Source organism: Centruroides sculpturatus, unplaced genomic scaffold, assembly GCF_000671375.1.
Source record: "Centruroides sculpturatus isolate CEXI.00-Female unplaced genomic scaffold, Cexi_2.0 scaffold447, whole genome shotgun sequence".
NCBI lineage: Eukaryota > Metazoa > Arthropoda > Arachnida > Scorpiones > Buthidae > Centruroides > Centruroides sculpturatus.
In genome coordinates this window covers 339,030-360,782 of record NW_019384728.1, presented here as the reverse complement: position 1 = coordinate 360,782, position 21,753 = coordinate 339,030, and the positions used below count along the sequence as shown (strand labels likewise).

General features: G+C 31.4%; 2 protein-coding genes across 5 annotated transcripts in view; both read right to left on the bottom strand.

The window, feature by feature from the left end:
• The window catches only part of LOC111628149 (chromosome alignment-maintaining phosphoprotein 1-like), a 13,651-nt gene extending 8,733 nt beyond the window's left edge, over positions 1 to 4,918 (bottom strand). For 2 of the 4 annotated variants that reach the window (XM_023371889.1, XM_023371891.1), the window contains exons 1-4: positions 4,768 to 4,918; positions 3,703 to 3,832; positions 2,355 to 2,412; positions 1,577 to 2,280 (exon numbers count right to left, since the gene is read on the bottom strand). In XM_023371889.1, the coding sequence (XP_023227657.1) occupies positions 1,577 to 2,280; positions 2,355 to 2,412; positions 3,703 to 3,832; positions 4,768 to 4,779 (904 nt within the window). In that variant the 5' untranslated portion in view covers positions 4,780 to 4,918. Of the gene's footprint in view, positions 1 to 70; positions 505 to 664; positions 760 to 864; positions 1,006 to 1,088; positions 1,205 to 1,279; positions 2,281 to 2,354; positions 2,413 to 3,702; positions 3,833 to 4,767 lie in introns of those variants that run through there. The other 2 variants (XM_023371888.1, XM_023371890.1) reach the window with 2 other exon arrangements.
• A 1,996-nt stretch (positions 4,919 to 6,914) lies between these two features.
• On the bottom strand, positions 6,915 to 16,612 carry LOC111628148 (toll-interacting protein B-like). Its single transcript, XM_023371887.1, has 8 exons — positions 16,525 to 16,612; positions 12,143 to 12,310; positions 11,728 to 11,861; positions 10,632 to 10,680; positions 10,401 to 10,553; positions 9,974 to 10,082; positions 7,646 to 7,728; positions 6,915 to 7,573 (listed from the first exon to the last, which is right to left on the bottom strand). The coding sequence occupies exons 1-8, from the start codon at positions 16,573 to 16,575 to the stop codon at positions 7,457 to 7,459; spliced, it is 864 nt and encodes a 287-aa protein (XP_023227655.1). The 5' UTR covers positions 16,576 to 16,612; the 3' UTR covers positions 6,915 to 7,456.
• Positions 16,613 to 21,753: the final 5,141 nt, after the last annotated feature.

Below are 21,753 nucleotides of genomic sequence, written 5' to 3'. Positions count from 1 at the left end.
AGCTTTTAAATAAAAAATTTAAAAATAAAACAGTTATAAAATATTTTGGAATTAAGGAACATCATGTCAATTGTTATTGCTTTTTTCCAGAAATTTGCCAATTTATAATCTCTATAAATGTTTAAAACATTCAACGAGTCTAAAGATAATCAAGGCTTGTATATAATCAAATTTAATCATTTCATAACAGGAACTCAAAAAAAGCTACATAATAAAAAAAAGTTTTGTTTTTTCTATGGCAGTGCAGTTTATCCCATGATTATTAGTACAGCTCCTGGCACTTTCAGGTTTTATGAAGCACAATATGAATATTATTGCAATATCTTACAAAAATATAAAATTTATAAAGAAGCTTTATAAGTATTATTTGTTCTATTAAGTACCTAGGAAATCAATGGGATTTCTTGGGAATAATTTTGTTCCTTAAGGAGATTTGTCTACATTGCTGGCGTGTGGAGAATGGCGAACTCCAAAAGTATAAGCTGGTCCATGCTTCATCACTGTCTGTGAAAATAAAATTGAATCTGTGAGTTTATTTGTAATGCTTATTTTAAAATGTTTCACTTTAAGCATGCATTTCAATTTTGTTTAATAATTATAACTATTTTCTAATAAACCATTTTTTATATTGTTATGCAAGTGCTTAGCGGTGTTTAGAACATACCGCTGAAACATTGAAGGGTCAAGAATAGGAGCAGTATATGGACTATGTTTAATTCCAAAGCTATAACAAGGCGAGGTTTGTTTGGTGATCCACACCTATTAAATGGTGAAGATAGCACTAAATGTTAGTAAGGTAGTTAGTATTAGATTGTTTTGAAATATTAGTTCTGATTAATATTTTATACACAGAAAGAAACTTACTTTTTCTGGTGAGTGTGCTCCAGGACCTGGTTTCTTTGTGTGATCAGAAGGAATGTTTGTTCGTACGCTGAGAGAATAGCTTGGAGATTTAGATTTATATTTTTCGGGTTCAGGTATAGAATAAGTTCCAGGACCAGGCATCTAATGTTTTAGAATTTATTTGCATTTTATAATATATTCTGGATTAGTGCTATTGTTAATATTTATTTTGAAAAGAAACTTACATTTTTACGTTCATCCCACAACCCATTTGCTTTTCCACACATTGAGTAGCTAGGTGATTGCATGTGAGTACTATCTTTTGATCCCAATGAAGAGCGTATTTTATATGAGTTGGGAGCTGAAATATATCATTTAACTTTTAACGTTTACATTATTTAATTAATTTTATATGCAGTGTAATTATTATACATACCTGGTGTTTCATCACTTTTAGCATCTTTTCCTTTTAATCCAAAAGAATATCTTGGTGATGAATTGAGCACTTTATCACATTTTTCTGGACTATAGGAGCCTGGTGCAGGAGTTTGGAATGCTTCCGGTTCTTTATTTCTTCCAGAAATGGTTGGAGCAGGTATAGTTTCCTTTCCAGTTCTAGATAACCCTTCAATATTGTAGGAACCTGGTGCAGGTGTTTGAAAAGGTTCAGGTTCCTTGTTCCTCCCAGATATAGTTGGTGCTGGTATTGTTTCTTTTCCTGTTCTGGATAATCCTTCGATGTTATATGAACCTGGTGCAGGTGTTTGGAAAGGTTCAGGTTCTTTGTTCCTCCCAGATATGGTTGGTGCTGGTATTGTTTCTTTTCCTGTTCTAGATAATCCTTCGATGTTATATGAACCTGGTGCAGGTGTTTGAAAAGGTTCAGGTTCCTTGTTCCTTCCAGAGATGGTAGGTGCTGGTATTGTTTCTTTTCCTGTTCTAGACAATCCTTCTATATTGTATGAACCTGGTGCAGGTGTCTGGAATGCTTCTGGTTCCTTATGTCTTCCAGAAATAGTGGGAGCAGGCACAGATTCCTTTCCAGTTCGGCATACTCCATCAACATTATATGAGCCAGGAGCAGGAGTTTGAAACTGTTCTGGTTCCTTATGACGTCCAGAAATGGTTGGAGCAGGTGCTGTTTCTTTTCCCGTTCTGCATATTCCATCGACATTGTATGAGCCAGGAGCAGGAGTTTGAAACTGTTCCGGTTCCTTATGACGTCCAGAAATGGTTGGAGCAGGTACAGTTTCTTTTCCTGTTCTGCATACTCCATTGACATTGTATGAGCCAGGAGCAGGAGTTTGAAATGGTTCCGGTTCTTTGTGTCTTCCAGAAATTGTCATTGCTGGAGAAGTTTCTTTTCCTGTTCTACATACACCATCTACTTGATAAGTACCTGGTCCAGGAGTCAAGAAGTTTTGTTTTTCTTCATGTCTGGAATTACATGTAATTTTAAGTTAATGCCGAAATGATTTATGGAATGACTATTATTTTAAAAAAAAACTTACTTTCCTCCAAAGGAAAATGCAGGAGACCTGGCTCTTGTAGTGTCATTCTTAGCAACACCTAATTAATATTAACATTAAAATATTAGAAGCAATACAACAATGAAGAGCAGTAAATTTTTTATATAAGATTTTCTCTATACCAAATGTTTTCCTGCCAGTGGTAATCAGGAAGCACAATTCAACCTTGAAGCCGATAATAGCTGTTATTAACTTTTTATTAAGAGAAAGACAAATAGATGCAGTACATAAGATTTAATCAGACTATTTTCAAGAGAGGCAAATTGCCAGGTTCCCCATTTTATCAGCATGTTTTGCAAGATAATTAATCTTTTTCATTAATATTCCTGGTACCATTGTGTTCTTGGAATTATGTTAATATTTTAAATTGTGGTTTTATTTTCGTGAATGTCAACAATTAACCATAAAAGTTGAACAGACATCCATTCTTTCCTAATGGATTTTTTAAAATGCTTTTTTAATCAGTATTTTTTATCTTTTATTGACTTAATTGTTTAACAAGCTGTCATTTGAGGTTATTAACCGAATAAATCGGTGCTGCTCACGTAAGATAAATAGAAAGCTATCAACTTAACAGGAGTATTTGAGAGACCAGTTTTTGATCGATCCTAGACACCATCAAAGATTTAAATATCGTGCGAGAGATAGCACGCGACTATGTTCCATTCACGTCAAATATAGGCCAGAAGAGAACTGGTTCTCCAAGGCCATCCATCCATTCTTCGAGAGGTCAGACTCGTCGTAGGTCACGCATTACGTAAGCGTAGAGGCAGACCGATCTCACCTACTTCGTTGATATCCAATTCCAAATATGGCATTGCAACCGTTTACACTCTCCCTCGCAACCCGTTTACTTTAAAAAGCGGGTCATTAAACAGCTGTTGGCCTCTCGTACCTTCTAACACACAGGACCGCATCGATCGTCTTTCTAGAACGATCGTCGGTACTCCATGTTGTTTAAAACATTAATTTGGTCAGGAACGAGAGACGAAACGATTTTTTTGGCAGGTGGCGGAATTACCAATATGTTAATATGACCCGTTATTGTTTGTAGGACACCTGACTTTGTGGCGTCTACACTTTTTGTATCGGCAAAGCTTATTTTTTTAAAAATCATTTCATCAATGGTATTTTCTAGTCGTGTTGGATTTTTTTTTTGTAAAGATTCGATTGAAATTTTAACATAAAAATGATAAGCGTTTAAAGTGCGGGATGTTAAATGCATAACGTCTCGGTGTTGAGTAACAACAAATCTCAAATTCGATCGTTAATATCCGGGCGTATCCCTTGTCTGGAATTGATGAATGGTTGATAAATGATGCTCACTTACCAATGGTAGAAGGCAAAGCTACTGCTGCAGGTCCTGGGGTAGTGTACTCTGCGGCTATAGGGCCCCTTCTCTTAGTTGGTGTCCATGGCCTCTGCTGGACGTAGTAGCCCATGCACTGGCTGGATTCGCTCTGTAAGCAAAGAATGTGCCGCTAATTCAATTGACCTTTATTTCTTTTTTTTAACTATTGATTTATGGCTTTTTAAATAGAGACCTTGAAAAGCAGGCTTATTTTACTAACGCATACAATTTGTGGTTAAATATTGCATAATATTTGCTCATAAAAACCATCTGAAGTTTTTTAAACAGTTTGCATACAGTTTAAGCAATAATGGAATGAAGCAACGATTCGAATTGTGACAATTTTTTTTATAGTTCAGAGAATGCGATTTGAAGAAAATTTGGCAGGAAAGTTTGTGGGCGGAACAGGTTTTTCTCATCTGTGCCCTCTTGACACAGTTTCCGCCTACAAATTACATATATTATTCCTTTAATAATTATCGCAAAGAAGAAAAAAACAATTAACAAGACCAGAAATTTCAATTTTTCTCGAATCCTATATAGAATTTCATGGAAAGAATTTTGACATAAACAAACCACATGTGATTTTAATCTCGTCCATTTTTCCGATAATATCGTAGAAATCGATATTATTAACAAAAGCGCGGGAAATTTGTACTAATCATCGGTAAATTGGTTTTATTTTTGTCTTTTAATGATTAAGGGCTTCCGAATTCAACCTCAACCCGACCTAAATTATAAACTTCCTACTTTCACTAACTGTAATTACTTAATCTCATCGTGAACCATAATTAAAAAAAGTTTTTAGGGCAATTAATATCGCGACTTAATTACTGAATCAAACGGAACAAACGTGTAAAAAGTCCACAGACAACACCCATATGTAAACCGCGACTGATGTCATCCCTGTTTGTATCAAATTTCTGAAAAAATCCGCGTAAAACATCTATAACTACGTCAGAAATCGAATCCTCCATCATTTATGATTTATAATTCGGCTTTATCAACGATCCTTTTGGATAAATAATTGATATATGCACTTACCCTGATGACCATTGTGCTACGTCTCGTTCTTCCGCCACCGACCGACTACCAGTTGTCGTCTGCTTCAACTCTTATTCAATAAAAACAATCTCGAAGCGTATTGGTTAACTGGCTTGTGACTCATAGTAATCGTTTATAAGATCGCTGGTGATTGGTTCGAATCGATGCACGCGCGTCCATCTTTTAGCGAAGTGGTCTCATCTAACCTTGGTTTCCAGAATCTGTGGGTTTTTGTTACACCTCGATTACGACTTCCTCCTTTGGTGAATTTTAGCGTGTTCGATGGCTAATTATTTCATTCGAGCGTTAAAAATTAAATAATAAAATCGTCCTAAGCGCGATCGATGAATGTTACGCTGATAATTAAATGCCTCGTTAGTGAAGTGAAACGTCATTTTTCTACTTTTAGAAAAATTGTTAGGTAGTGCTTTTGTATTGTCAATTTTTCAAATTTAAATAAATAAATAATATAATCCGAATTGTTTTGTGACGTAATCCTTCATCATCACAACTTTACAATATTGTTTTCGAAACTTCCATTTACGTTTAAACAACAAGATACGAAACGTGTTTCTTAACGGCAAAAAAGGTCTTGGGTGGAGTCGCTTTTTATCTCACCCACACTCTCTTTCCTAACCGAAATCCGCCACTATATATGGAAATTTTAACTCGTTTTATCGGTTTAATAAACTTGAACCTTTTTATAAAGTCTTAAATCTGGAAAAATAGATTGATAAAATAAATTTGCATAAATTTTTAATCGCGATTTTTAGCACGCGCATTTGTTATATTAATACTCGGGCGGGTGTAAAAAACAAAAATTAACATTAGAATTTGATTTTTTAAAGAAAAATACCAGAAGAGGGTCGCGAAATTTTAAATAAATATAATGCGTAGGAAGTAACCTTCCAGGCGAAACGAACTTTTCTCTGCCCACTACCGTCTGAGGTCGATTACCGGCTCCACCCTAAAACTAACATCTGTCCAAATTTACTACTACTATCCGAAGAATAACGGTTATTCGGGTTTTATTTATATATTTTTGGAGTTTTCGGGAAAAAAATAATTTAAAATATAATTAAATTTTTTTAAATTAATTTTTTAAGAGGATGTTAAGCGATCGAACTGCCACTCAACAGGTAAATTTGAAAGGTGAAAAAGTTGTGTAATTAAAAAAAACTAAAACATTGAAAATTTATTTATTTTTTTTTTGGCATGTTGAAAAATATTTAATATTATAAATTTCGTAATATTAAAATGAAAGAATGCATTGAATTTCCTATTGAAAAAAAAAGATAAATTTGAATGTTTATTAATGTTAATTACGATCTTAGAGAAGTTTAACGACTTCCCGAAACGCAACAATCGTCCTTGAGTTTTACATTAAGAAATTTATAATGTTCCAATTACATATTTTCCGAATGCAATTTTGATTCTCTTTAACACAATTTAGATCTCTTGACCAAAAGGAATAATAATAATACGAGCGTTCTATATCCAACATTCGCATTAAGTTATGCAACATTTTCGATTCTATTATTCTAGAACGTGAAATTTAGACAAAAAGAAAAAAAACTAGGGGCACTTTATCGATCGGCCTGTTAAAGGCAATATACTTTCGGGCGATCCAATTATGGTAATTTGTGAAGATGGTCAAGCTGTAATGACGCCCCTCTGTATGAGTAAGAAGTGTGGGCATTACTTCGCCGACGGACTTTAGATCTATTAGAGTTTAACGCGTTTATTCCCACTTTCCATAAACATCCGCCTTTCATTTAACATTGATAAAACTTGATTTCCAGTCGATTGCCTTTAATTCATAAAAAACAAATGAAATTCTAAATATAATTTAGGCTTATTTGGTTGAGAACATGTTCTAAATTACTCTTAAATCAGTAAAATTACCATAAATATTCTAAGAATTCCAAATATGTGAAGTGTGAGAATTAATTTAAATAGCATCTTTACACAATAGGTTCCATACAAATTATTGTGTAATGATTTTAATTTAATAATGTGAAGCTTTAATGATCAAATTAGAAGAGCTTATTTGAATTTAAAAAAAATTATGCTAAATTTGTATAACATGGTTTAATTAGGTTTAAAAGGCTGCAATTTTATGGCATGCAAAGAGTAACAATGTAAACTTATAAATGTATAATCTTTATTTTCACACACATTAAGAGGTACATCACTTAAAATTGGCACAAAAACATTACTCTGCAATTAAATACTTGGAAAAGAACGGTGACTAAATGATGCAGAAGTGGTGCCCTTAACGACAGTTAAATTTGGTATGGTAGCAGCTATGCATATTCATAGTTACAACATACTTTAAAATAATTGAAATTTACAAAGCTAAATCATTAATTTCTTGATTATAAAGCTAATATTTATACATTATATTTTTTTCAAATTAAATGATGTTCCTACTTTGGTATCAAATACTTTACATATCATAAAATTCTTGTTTACGTACATCAAGTTCTGCATAATGCTGGCTTTAGCTACTAAAAACATTAAGGGAAACTGACAGACATTTAAACTGTAAATAATGTACAAGATCAAATACTTACAAGATAATTAAATTATAAAATTTATCCATTTTTGGAATAATTAAACTGATTGGGAATGGCCCAGATTAAGACTGGGTGATCGATTTAAATTACAACTTTGTACAGTGCTAACTTCAGCTTTCCGAATTCATCATCAGTAACGCATTAATGGTACTATTTTTATTACCACGATTACTCTCCATGACTGTCTTGACCACTTCTTTGTCTATATTAGGAAACATTTCGTGAACCTGCAAAAAGAAAAGAAGAAAAGATTTGTAAAGACAACAAAGATTCTTACTTTTCTCGTTCTCTAATTTCACCTGTTTAATATCTTCGTCCAATATCTGTACTGGTACTTCTGCTTGAACGCCTGGTTGATTAGGGTACTGAGCAACGGGATAAACTAAAAATGAGAAAAAAGTTTTAATTAATTTAAGAAATATTTAACTTTTATAAAACAATTGATTCGAAGTGAATATAACAGATCTTATTTCTTTGTAAGTATAAAATAGTTTTTAAAACAAGCACCAACATAATTTCCAAATCCAGACATCACACGTTGACTCATCCATCTCCTAGTTTACTAGTATCAGTTGGCAGTGGAGGTCATGCCAAGAATTGCTTTGCATAGCCACATGACCTCCATAATTGCCACAAATACGTAGGAGCCATCACATAGTTAATGTTAAAGGTTTAATGAAAAAATAATGAATTATGATATTTAGGATATTTAAAATTTAGATTTAGAATAACAAATGAATTTTTACAAGTTAGACTCTAAACGAACAATTTCTAATAACTTTTAATGAAACTGACAACCATTATTAAAGAAAAAAACTTCACGTTTACATTACATATTTTACAAAAGGAGGAAAAACAAGCATTTTTAAAACCACATCTATATGAACACCAGTATATTTTGACTGTTAGAAAGGCCAATTTTCACAAGCTACAGAGCTCAATTTAATAAACTTTATTTAAGTGAGATACCTTTATTCAATAAAGAGAGGAGAGGGCTCTTCTTTATAATCACAAGTTTAAATCCATTCCTGTCAGAATAGGCTTGGATTTAAATGGCTGATAAGTAAATCATGTGACGACTATAAATTCAAAAATCATTTTAGAGCACAAAAAACTGTTTTGTCAGAAGAGTTTAAGAAACTTATTTCCTACGATAATTCGGCCTACTTCAACAAGTTCTCATATTCCATCTCGTTTACATTATAGATACTTTTAGTTTGTTTAGTTTAAAATTTTTAGTTAAACCTGTGGTTTCTAGTTATATACATACATAAAACTTAGTAGGTCTTTTGCTATTGATTTCCAAATTAGTTCATACAAATGTTCTCATATATTAGTAGAGAGTAATTTATATAAAAGTGTTTTGGCACACATTTTCTTCTTCAATTTATGATAATTGAAAATATCACAAAGGCATATGGTGTCATACTTCGAATAATTGTATTCAAGCATATTTTTGTTATAGGTCACTTAGTGCGCCAACTGGGAACAACTTTAGCACCCAAAGCTCTCTATGGTTCTCAACCGACTTGCACTTTTACCCTGAAATGGTATGTATGTGTAAATATAACATATACAACAACCTCATATACTTAATGGTAACGGCAAAAGTCAGCTGACAGCCAGAGAGGACTGTAGGCACTGAAGTCATAGATGATTGAAATAAAAAAAGTATATCTGACTTATAAGAAGACATTTTTATTTATTAGTATTTAGTTCGTTTAAATCATTTAGTCTAAGATTCAATTAGATAGTGATATATTAATAATTACCAAGCAAACATATATAAATGTTACATGGATGAGTAATTAAAATAATTATTTTATTTTTGAATTAATTAATTTTTATAAAGCTAATAATTACCAATAAAATAATTTACAAATTTTGGCAATAAAAAATTTAAATTTGAAATTAAAGTTATAACTCAAACTGCATTTATTTTTATGAAAAATGAAAAGTGACATAACATGTCACTATGCAATTGGATGAATAATACTGTAAACACAAGAACGGTTCTCTAAATGATTCATTTTATCTCTGATACATTAAAAATATTACGAAACATTTTGATGGTAATTAAACTCAATTTTTCCCTAAAATTTGGCAATATAAAAATAATTGCATTGTCCGATTAAATAAGTTATTATTTTAAAGCTTTTTTTAACTTCAACTTATTAGATTATTGTTAATAAAATATGATTTAATTCAATGCTTTCTATCAATAAATAACTTTAAAAATAAATCTTAAGATCAATTCTGATGAATTGAATTTATTTTATCAAATTAGAATGATGACTTCACATTTATTCTGCCATTTATTTTGACATCAGCATGTAATTTAATTACGACTCACCAACGGTTTAACGAAACATATTTTATGAAAGAAGTTAAGAGAAAAATTCAAAAATAAAATCATGTAAAATCATTCTGTGAAATTTGAACAAAACTTGATTTGTTATAACTAATCAACATTCACCATCACATTCGGCAGCTGTTAAACATATAATACAAATTACCTACGCATGACCAAATAACATGAAATTGCAAATGAGCTTATTCTATTATTACTATAACTGTTAATAACTTAAAAAAGAAGGGATTTTACCTAAAAACTAAAATTCACATACCTGGTGAATAATAAGGCATAGCATTTGGCACCACACTGTAATAAGGAACTGGCGTAGGTGTCGTAACCATCACCATGGGTTGAGGACAGACCAGTGTGCCAGGAATAGGCTGTACAAAATATTGAACATTTCTAGTCCTTGTTTTAAATGGTATAAAAAGAGGAATAGGGAATATAAAAGGAAAACACATCATAACTACAAAATTTTAAACAACTAAGTATACAATTGACAATATTTACAGGAGTATTGCACAATTTCTATGACATAGACTTATCCAGCTACACCTACAGCTGGCAAAATGCCAGATGTTTAGTCATGTTGCAAGTGATAGAAAAAATAATCTATAGTAATAAAAATTAATATAATATCATTTAAAAAATTTAAAATTTTATATCTAATTATGAATAGTTAAAATAATTCTACTCACCACATAATTTAGAATGATATTAATGATTCCTTCCTTATCTTCTCCCTGTTTTCCAGTCAGAGGAAACCACTCATTTACTGTTTCGCCATTAAAAACTGATTCGGGTATAGGATACTGTCCCCAAGCTATTTTCTCATCTAAGCTGAATGCACACTGTTAAAAACCATTTATAAACAGTTTATAAACAAGTAAATTTCTTTTAAGTGGATACAAATTTTAAAATTATCATACCTCATCATATATATTAACAGAAAAGGTTTTAACCCCAGGAAATAAAAAGCTAAAAAAAGAAAAAGAAAACTTTTAAAATAACCTTTTATTTATCATAAAATTACTTATCTGCAATAAAATTTCTTAATTATCAAATACAGCTAACTTATCAGTTTTGCTCAAGTATTTCTAAACTAAAGAGATACATTATTTTATTCAAATTGAAACTATTATTTCATAGAATTAAGTTCATTTTAAATAAACTAAACAATTTTTACATAAAAATTTACACAAGGAACAATTCATTAAAGCTGTAATTTCAATCTCTGTTTTATCCTAATTGGATAAATCAGGTCACAATCCGTTTTGTGTGAGATATGACCCTCTATTATTTTTAAAACACCAAGGTCATTTTCATTACATTAAAACAATTCTTAAACATTATACTTAACTCTTATTAATCTTTTTTTTCATTGACAGAAGAGAAAAATAAAATCAAAAAACACTCAATTTAATGGTAATTCTTATTTAATAAAATGTACAAAAATGGAAAACATTGAACTATTTTTAGAACTTTTTGCTCCTACAGAAAATCTTAAATTAAAAATCAGAATTGTTGTTATTAAACCTAAATATCTGATAATTAAATTAATGATTAAATTAAGCATTAATTATTAACCTTGTATATGCATTTTTAAAAATATTTTTGTTATTGTTAAGTAATGAAGGCACTTTCAAAAATGTACTAACATGATTTTGATTGTTGTTCATTTAGAAAATTCTATTAAATGAAAAAGTTTTTGATAATGGAAAGAAGGCTCTGTGTAAAGACAGCTGGACAAAAGTGCTAAATGATAATTTTGCTTAGTGGAGATTATCTACTAAATTTTTAGCTAAAAGTGTGGATGAATTTGCAGACATGTCTTCAAACTAAATTTTTAAAAACAAATATAACTCCATCATAGAGATTTCATTTTACTATATTAAGAGTTAATTATAAACCACATACAAAGCAAGAGTTTCTTAATCAACTAATTATTTTAGGTTATTTTTTGAGCTAAAGTTATTTAACTAGGTTATTTTTCTATTAATTTTTAAAACAATTTATTTTTTTCACCAATGAAACATTTTGTTCCAGCGTGGATTCTTGGCTCCATTGTAATCTGTGTGGGTTTCATACACTGTATGTCCTATGCGAAGACGAACATAAGGATCCATTCTCGTAACTCCATAGTTCTTGTTCAACTTTGCCTGAAATATTTTTGTTAGTCTGAATTATCCCATTTAAAAAGCTGACAATTTTATAAGATATTCTACTTCACATCATAACTTACAATATTAGTAACCTATCAATTTACTCATTTTCATTTATTTCACAGAAAGAAATATAATTTATCATAAAACCGTGGACCATACAACATAGTCTATATATTAAACAATGCATACATGAAATACAAGTACTTTTAAAATGTTTGTAATAATTACAATGATTAACAATCTATTTTTGTTTTGAATTCATATACATTTATTACCTCTGATATAACAACACTTAGCCTTCCTGTCACATTAGCTGGAGCAAAACTTCCTCCAGAAATCTGATGCTGTAATGCGACTGCTGCTTGCTCATCTGCTGATAGTTGTTGCTGTTGATCGGTGGGGGAAATACGAAGAAAATCACTGGGCAGATCACCGACCATCACCTGAATAAAATTTTATAATTAAATATTTCATAAAATATTTTTCAATTATATATAAAATGTTATTACATAGAGTTGTTTATATTCTTAAAACTAAATTTTAAAATAAGTAAAAATGCAATCAAATTTAACTTAACATTTTTATCAAAATCAATTTTTAGTTTTCTATTCAAAAAATTATAAATTTTTATAAATAGAAAATTATAAGGTTTATTAATTTTTAGTGCATTACTCTAGATGCTTTTTTATTCTATTCAATAATAATTTAACTTTATTGAAACTATTAAAGAAAGAATACAACTTAATAATATTTATAAACTTATTGCGTTGTTAAGGTTATTTTTAATTAAATATACTTTTTTTTATTTTTCAATAAAGTTAATAGGTTGTTTTAAAAGTATACTTTTCAAAGATTTAATCTCCAACTTCTAGAAAACAAAATGTAATCATAAAAATCAATTTTTAAAATAAAATCAAACTACAAACACTTATAGAATTATATTGTTTGTGGATGTGTAGTTACTTTGCACAATAAATGCAAATCCAGCAATCTAGAACTCATTTATTAATTTGATAAATAACAAAGTGATTCATTTATCTTCTTAGATTTGTTAGATACTAAAAAATATACAGAAATTTTGCTTTGCCACTTTATTAATGTAAAAATGAAGTCCTGGACCATTAACATTCTTTGATCTTTTATAAAAAAAATAATCAATGAAACAAAATGGCATAAATGACCAAACACATTTTCAATTAATATTTTGTACAAATGACATTTTGATATAATATGCAACCAGAAATTTAAAAATAAATAAATTTACATTATAAATTTAATACTTTCAATTAAGCTTGGAAACATGAAAAAATTGTATTGTAAATTTATGATATTCTTTGTCACTCTTATGACCATATTCACAATAGAGATCAAGAGTGAGAGTTAGAAGTCAACCAATTACCATTCATTTACTTTTAGTATGTGAACACTTAATGATTAAATACTAGTAAGTCATTATGTAATGAAAATATTACAGTATTTCCAGTATTTATTTTATATATTTTAATATTTAGAGTTAAGAAGGCAAATATCACATAGATTTGTAAAGTCTTATACATATAATGTTCTGAACATTTTAATTTTACACTTTATATTAATTATGCAAAATTTCAATTCAACCTTATCTATGTAAATTGTTTCATACTTGGTTAAAATTTTAAAATCAAATGAAAACACATCCATAAATTTAATCACAAATAATCTTCTCAGTTAAAAATCACATGTTCAACAAAGATATGGACATGCTACATTATTTCTTGTTAATGTATTGATGATAAGTAAAATTTATAATCTAGTTTCCAAAATGTTCTGCAGAATAATGACGATGATGATAAATAATGATTCATATAATGGCTTAATTTCTTTATTGTTTAATGTATTTCATCTAAAAAACAATTCACAAAAATATTTTTAAGATAGGATTACAGAATCACCTTTATGAACAGGGGCAGACTAAGGCCTAGGCAACCTAGGCACGTGCCTAGGGCCCGTAATTTTTGGGGCCCGTAATTTTTGGGGCCCGGAAATTAGGTTTTTAATTTTTTAATTTTAAAAATAGGCCCGGAATTACAATGTTGCCTAGGGCCCGCTTTAGCCTTAGTCCGCCTCTGTTTGTGAATAACAAACAGGTAAAATCATTTATAAATTCATATAAAAATAAAACTGAAAGTTCAGCTTTAGTTTTTTTTATGTTTTTGTTACTAATAAAAATTAAAACATTAAAGAACCACAGCAATAGAAGAAATCAAATCTATGTCAGCTTACTAACTAGGCAATGTTTTAAAACATCTGTTTATGTTAACAAAGGTGTTATCAGTGCAAATTCTAAGTATAAAAAATTACTAATGATGTAAACATTTAGAATTTTCTAGTAAATTAAATGTTAAAATTTTTGTTTACTTCTTAGAAGAATTGAACAAATTCGTAATGATCTTTAAAAAATGAAAAAGGGTATAAAATATTAATTATTACAAAAAATTAACTTAATACATTGTTACTAAATTATTTGTGTTTCTCCTCAAATCAGTACAATTACTGAAGATAATATCAAAAAACCTTAAATCCAGTAAAAATAGTACATTTATTAACAAAACTAATATCTTTTGACTATATACAATGGCCATCTTCAGGTTCTAAAATAAAATTACTGAATAGAATAGGAAGAACGTTTGAAATTAAAAACATACAAAACTTACAAATTTGCAAAGTGAGTCAAAACATGCAAAGGAGTATAAAACAGAAAAGACTCTATTCTAAACCTGAAGATGGCCATTTACATGGTAGAAAACATTTGTTCTGTTAATAAATATTCTATTTTTACTGACTTTAAGGTTTTTTGATATTAACTTTAGTTAACATACATTCAGTTTTTGGAGTTTTTTTTTATTATTGAACATGCATAGTTCAAATATTTTGTCTATTTAAATTTACTTATTTTTCATTAACTCATTTATTTTCTAGTTCTTAGAAACATTTTTTCAATTTTAATAATTATGTATCTCTTTACATGATGAAAATGGACATTTCACATATTAAATTTTTTATATCACAGTTCAAATTCATTAATTTTTCTTATTTTATATTAATTCTCTTTCTTTTGCAAAAAAGAAAAAATGGAATTAATATCTTGTACAGAGAGTTTAATATTTCATAAAAAATTTGATTATAGTAGTGAATATGTGAACTGTTTAATCTGTATTTATGTACAGTACAACAGATATACATTATTCAATAATTTAACAATATTAATATTAAATAACATCCTCAAATAATCTTAAGTTTATTATATACAAAATTTGATCTGTTAAAGACTTGCATTACTATCCATAAATATAACACTAATGTTTTTGTATTGTGTAAGTTAATAATTTTTAAAATGTAACAATTGTTTATCATTTAATAGCAAGAAATGTCATACCCAAATACTTGCTTACAAATAATGCTGAAACAACATTCACAGTTCACAATTTATATTTAATTTTTTTATTAGAATTGTTTTATCTTATTACAAAATAAAGACAAAACAATTCTAATAAAAATTAAATATGCCATACAAATTATGAAAGTATAATAAATTCATAATTATAAATACTTTGTTTTTAATTCTTTCTGTCCTGTAGGCACTTTGGATCGACAATGAGCTGTCTTCTATCAGGTTTGCAGTTGCATGACCAGGTGGTAAGGAATGGAAGTCTACATATTTGAGTCAAATCGTTCATAAAATTTCCGAGATTCCGACCCAGATTCAAACTCAGATCCCCCAGAGCAACAGGCTGACACCTTTACCGCTTTGCCAATCCGGCTGTCACACCAAAAGCTTCTCTTTAAACATTTATACTTACATACAATTATAATAATTTCATGTGCCAATAAAGTTCCTTATACCAACTTTCAATCTAACAATCGATTATTATTTGACATACTGGTTAACAGGCCATATAAATTATTCTTATTGAGCATTATTTTTTAAAAACTTTTTTAATATTTAAATGCTAAAAAAATGACTTAAACTTCACAGAATATTAAGCAAGAGGATAATTTCAAGCTTCGTCAGTTTCTTGTAATAAAGTTACACCGAAAAGTTAACACACAAATATAAATAATAGATTAATAAATAGATATATGGTATTTATTTTTGCACTGTATCTGTATCTTCCTCTAACTATTCTAATTAATAATAATACATTTTATATTATACTGTAAATTTTGTTTATAATAATTTATTCATAAGGAAAACAAATGTAAGGTGTTTTTCCTTGTATATTTTGTATAGGAAATGTTAGAAGGTTACTTTTATATAATTCATGTACATAACTCCTACCAAATATTATAACATGTAGCAACAATCTATGTAAAGTACAGTACAAGATAATGATGCATTTATGGAAGAGATAAGCAGATAATGATATAAATAACAGAAATATTCAACAAATACGCATCTAAAATCAATAAAACTGTGGATTAATTAATTAAAACAATTAATTAATTTATAAAACAGAGCTTATCCATTATCAAGCATGGACCTAATAATAATTTATGTTGAGCATAAATGATTGTATACATAAAAAGACTTTATTATAGTTTACATATTTGACTGGAAAATTCGAGATTAAGAATACGGTTCTTATAATAAATTTTAGATAACGTAAAGGTAATTTACTTGTTTCCTTTTCTCCTGTACATCAATCGCATTTACTCCTGACGACGCCATCTTGGACGTGTTGCACTCTTCTGGCGCAGATCGATGACTGTTGATATGACAACAAATTACGTCATGATAAACAATAAGCGTATATTTCAATATTTCTTTACTTTTATAGGTTTTTAATACTTTCTATTAAATAATAAATATTATTAATGTATTAGAATATTTTATTTTTGATATATTAAAAAATTTTTTAAATAATTTTTATCATCTTGTAACGTTGACGATCAAGGCCGGATGGCCGAGAGGTCAAGGTAGCAGCCTACCGCTCTGGGAGTACCCAGTATCGAATCTGGATGGGTCAAGAAAACCCCAGGAATTTTTCGGAAGTGGTCCGTTCAGATATGTCGGGCCCTGTCCCTCACCACCCGGCCGCCCCATTGTGGGCCTGCCCGAACCCATAATGGGCCTGCTATAAGAGCCCTCTTAGTGCCCACAGGACGGAAACAGTATTTAAAAAAATATATATCCCAGACCAACCGTGGTCACGTGTAATAATCCATCAACATACCTCTAACCCACCAATTATACGCCTTCCACGTGTTTAAAATATACCTTAAACTGCTAGAATCTTAAATAAAATACAGTTACAGTCAAACCTCGCGTTTCGAACTTAATTCGTTCCTAAAAGTTGCTCGAAAACCGAAACAAATTTTCTCATAAGAAACAATATAAAATAGATTAATCTGTTCCTGACTACTAAAACAAAGCTTTTTTAGCTGTATTTCATGCATAAAAATGCCTACAAATGCATAATATATTATCATTATCGATACTTATATCTATTCCATATAGAAGATACAGTAGACCCCTATAATACGGATTCATATATAACGTCGAAAAAATTGCGATCGTATTCGTATAAACACGCTAAAAGAGACTCGTATGATACGGTAAAATGTCATCGCCAACTCGTTCGCGACAGGATTGGTCGAATCTAGACCAATAGCAGATATTGCACAAACCTTAGATACGTTCCACTTTATAAGAATTTTACGTTGTAGGAATCCTTAAATACATTAGCCAATCACAGCCCGACACGTGTGAAGTTTGCGGACTAGGCTGTTTGAAAGGTTTTCTTCTATAAAATTAACCGATTCTAGACTAATTCGACTCAACATTTCCAAAACACGTATAATTTTTTGGGAATAATCCGTATAAACTATGCTATAAACAAAAATTTGTAGGATTACTTACCGAGTGTGCACCGTTTGACTACGCCGTTCCTTACGCTTGTTTTCGTCGCGGAGCAGCGCACCAAACGGCGGCCGCGTTTTCTGATAAATTATTTTTCTGTGAAAAATTCGTTGACCTTTGGAGACATTATTAATAGAAATAATTTTTATGGCCGTTGAATAAGAAATGTTTCTTTCACAAGAAATGTATAAAATTAGTGCTGTATTAGACTTACGGTACCTAATTTACATACTGTACAGACGATAGTAAACTCAACTTACTCGCCTAAACTCTCCGTAGCGTGGCGCTGGACGGCGGAAAGTATATATATAATTATAATAAAGTTACAATAAATTAAGTTAATATATAATTATATATACAGTACCTAATTTATATATAATTAATATATAATTATATGTACAGTACCTAATTTATATATAATACTGTACAGACGATAGCAAACTCAATTTACCCGCCTAAACTTTTTGTAGCGTGGCGCTGGACGGCGGAAAGTAGTTCGGCTGCTCAACCACTATTGGTCCAGATTCGACCAATCTTGTCGCGACACGAGTCGGCGACGACGGGATACGAATTTTTACGAGTCCCTTTATACGAATACTGCCGCAATTTTTTCGCTACGTTATAGGAATTTCCGTTGTAGGAACCCACGTTAGTAGTGCGAGAAGTGAGAGTATACATCATGAAATATTTCCGATTCAAAAACTACAAATAGTGTAAGGAAAATTGCACCAGACCCCGTCCCTCATTACCTTGCCAAACCATTCACTAAAAGCATGAAAAATAGCATCTTACAAGTTAGTGTCCTTAGTAACTTGTAAGACGACTTTTATCACCTTATAAGTACGATTTATTATCACCTTCCAAGATCATTAAATGTATTTAAAATGTAAGACCAAGCTAAATTTTCTAAATCCAATATTTTTTATTTTAAAAGCGAATGCATTATAAATGTCATCTTATTAACGAGGTTAAACCAATGACATCATTCACTTAATTTATTATAATTAAAATATTATTTCATTTTAAATTAATACAGTCAAAAATAATTTGGAAGCAGGATGGCTGAGCGGTCAAGGTAGCAACCTACCGCTCTGGGGGATCCGAGATCCGGGATCGAATCCAGACGAGTCAAGGAACCTCCAGGAAATTTCTGGGGGGTGATCCGCTTGGATATGTCGGGCCCGTCCCTCACCACCCGATCGCCCCATTGTGAGTCTGCCCGAACCCATAATGGGCCTGCTATAAGATACCCTCCCAGTGCCCACAGGGCGGAAAGAGTATAAAAAAAAAGTCAAAAATATTTTTAATTAAAATATAAAAATTACATAAATTCTTATTTTGTTTTAACGTAATAAAACGCAACAATGAATAATATTGTTCAATTTTATTGTTAGTGTCCCATTGTTGAATTCATTCGATTCAAAGGTGGAAAATTAATTCAGGTGAGATTTCGGGGCATTTGCCAGCGGGATGTTTGGTCTCTAGCGCAATCACCTTAGGAGAAAGCGCCGAATATACCCAGCCAAACATCGATGTTCAGATGTGTCCGTGACACACGCTTGCCTTCTGAATATCTCGCTAGCAATTGCATCTTTTAAGAACTGTTCATACACTGACATATCATCATTTTACACGAAGATATCCAACGTTTAACATAGTGTTTCTCAGCCTCTAAGGAATCGTCGCCCCCTTCAACGTAGTATCGCCCCCTTCACTACAAAATTCTGATGCCGAGGGCCAAGGCTAATGCCAAATTCGTACTGCATTGAATAGACTAGTGACTAGTATAATGTTATTTGTTTAATTATTGTACGATATAACGAATAAAATATCTAATTATTCTTAATATAATGTTTTACTATATCGCCCAGAAAATTGTTTTTCGCCCCCAAAATATAAATTGTTCCTAATCGCCCCCTCAACATGGTAAAACGCCCACATGGGGGCGATACCGCCCTGTTGAGAAACACTGGTTTAACCTTTACTGAATCATTGCATTCATGCAGTAACGTATCAATCACTTCTCATTTGATAGGTAGGCCGATGACTGAACAAAATGAAATAACCAATACACTGCTTCCCATAAATCCAACCCCCGGGTCCTCGTCCCGGGAAGCGGAAACATTCGATTTAAAGAATGTAAAGCTTTAAATTGACGGCCGAAGGGGCTCTGGTAATTATTGAATTTTCAAAAATAAATTTATTTAATTTATTGGATGTGATTGTGTATTAAAATATTTTTAACTCCTGACTGAGATGAGAACTTGATTGTCTTTTTTCATAAAAACACAGAGTATATTGTCTAAAGCGGTGACATGATAAACGAATATTAATTTGACTATTTGATAGGTTTTATTTCACACTAAAATTTTCGATATGTTTTTATTAATCGAAATGAAATGGTGCCGTATCGGAGAGGAGAAAGAAAATTTTGGGAGGTAGGCACTATTGCCTTTTCAAGCAGTGGCGTAACGTGGGTGTCAGCCGCCTGGAGCGGAGGAAAATTTCGCCGCCCCCTTATTTAGGTATTTCAATTTAAGAGACTAAAATTCAGTTTCGTCATAGAATAAGTCATGAAAAATTTCGTGCTCATTTCAATCGGTCCGAATCGTAAGTGCGACAAAAATATGAAATGAAATGGTTCAAATTTTTACAAGATATTATGATTTATTGTGAAATTTTGCCGCCCCCTAAAAGTGCCGCCCGGGGCGGGCCACCCCTGCCGCCCCCACTACGCTACGCCACTGTTTTCGAGATTTCTGTTTATTTACAGAGTTGCATAATTTGTCACTGAATGATAAGTCATTAAAAAGTTGGAGCCTATTCCTTTTCGAAATACTCCGTTAAAGTCTGTCAGATCCTAAGAATTTTTATGAGTTTGTTATGAATAGCAGAGGATCTCTTCTCACCCGCCATCCAGACGACGTCATTGTAAACGAAACTGAACCTAAGAATGACAAAATTAAAAATCTTAGTACATTCAACAATTAAAACACCATAATATAAATGAAACTAGACTCCTGTGAGATCGGGGTCGGTAAGATCTCCGCTCACTTGTCAAGGATGGCGATATATTACTATTTAAATTAAGGATGACAACGAGATCGTGGGATCTCGGTCTTCTCAGGGACCTGACACCAGCTAGAGTAATTAAAATGCGCGCCCTAACTCGCGGGTGCTTCGAATCGGTAGTTGACACTTGGAGGGGTAAATCGAGTGTTGGAGGGGTCGTGTTGATTTGGGAGATGGAGGCTCAGACAAATCCCTTATCTATATACTAAACCAGGGGTGTCCAACCTTTTTGTTTCTCTGGGCCGCATTGGAAGAAGTCAAGGAGTTTTGGGCCACAAGCAGTAGCGTAGCGTAAAGGGGCAGCAGGGGCGGCCCGCCCCGAGCGGTACTTTTTAGGGGGGCGGCAAAATTTGACAATAAATAATAATAATATCTTGTAAGAATTTGAACCATTTTATTTCATATTTTCGTGCACCTACGACTCGGACCGATTGAAATGAGCACGGCAATAGTGTTACCATCCGCGAATACCGCGAATCGACTCGCCGTCCGAGGATATCGTGCGCAACCTGTTGACCTTTTTTTATTTTTGTTTTTTGTTTTTTTTTTCTTTGATTGTGCGATTCATTTGTAATCATATACACCTCCAATATCCAATAGAGCTAGGTCACTTGCATTACTCCTATCCAAGTCTCCCTAATCACTAACTGTAACTGATTTAGAATTGGCATGAACTGCACGTTATTCTTCTCATTGCAAAATGACATTGCGCATGTGTCAGGAACTTCTGTTCAAACAAACCTCGCCTGCCGTCTGGGTCAGCGATTTTAAAAAGGTGGCAACACTAGCACGGAATTTTTCATTACTTATTCTGTGACAAAACTGAATTTTAGTCTTTTAAATTGAGATACCTAAATAAGGGGACGGCGAAATTTTCCTTTTCCTCGGGGGGCTGACACCCACGCTACGCCACTG

What these genes read in the sequence shown, in the direction of transcription:
- LOC111628148 (XM_023371887.1), bottom strand. Translation starts at nt 16,575, where the DNA reads ATGGCGTCGTCAGGAGTAAATGCGATTGATGTACAGGAGAAAAGGAAA. An exon ending in TACAGGAGAAAAGGAAACAA is followed by an intron (nt 12,311 to 16,524) that starts GTAAATTACCTT and finishes AATTTTATTCAG; the next exon opens with GTGATGGTCGGTGATCTGCC. An exon ending in TGGAACAAAATGTTTCATTG is followed by an intron (nt 10,681 to 11,727) that starts GTGAAAAAAATA and finishes TTCTTTTTTTAG; the next exon opens with CTTTTTATTTCCTGGGGTTA.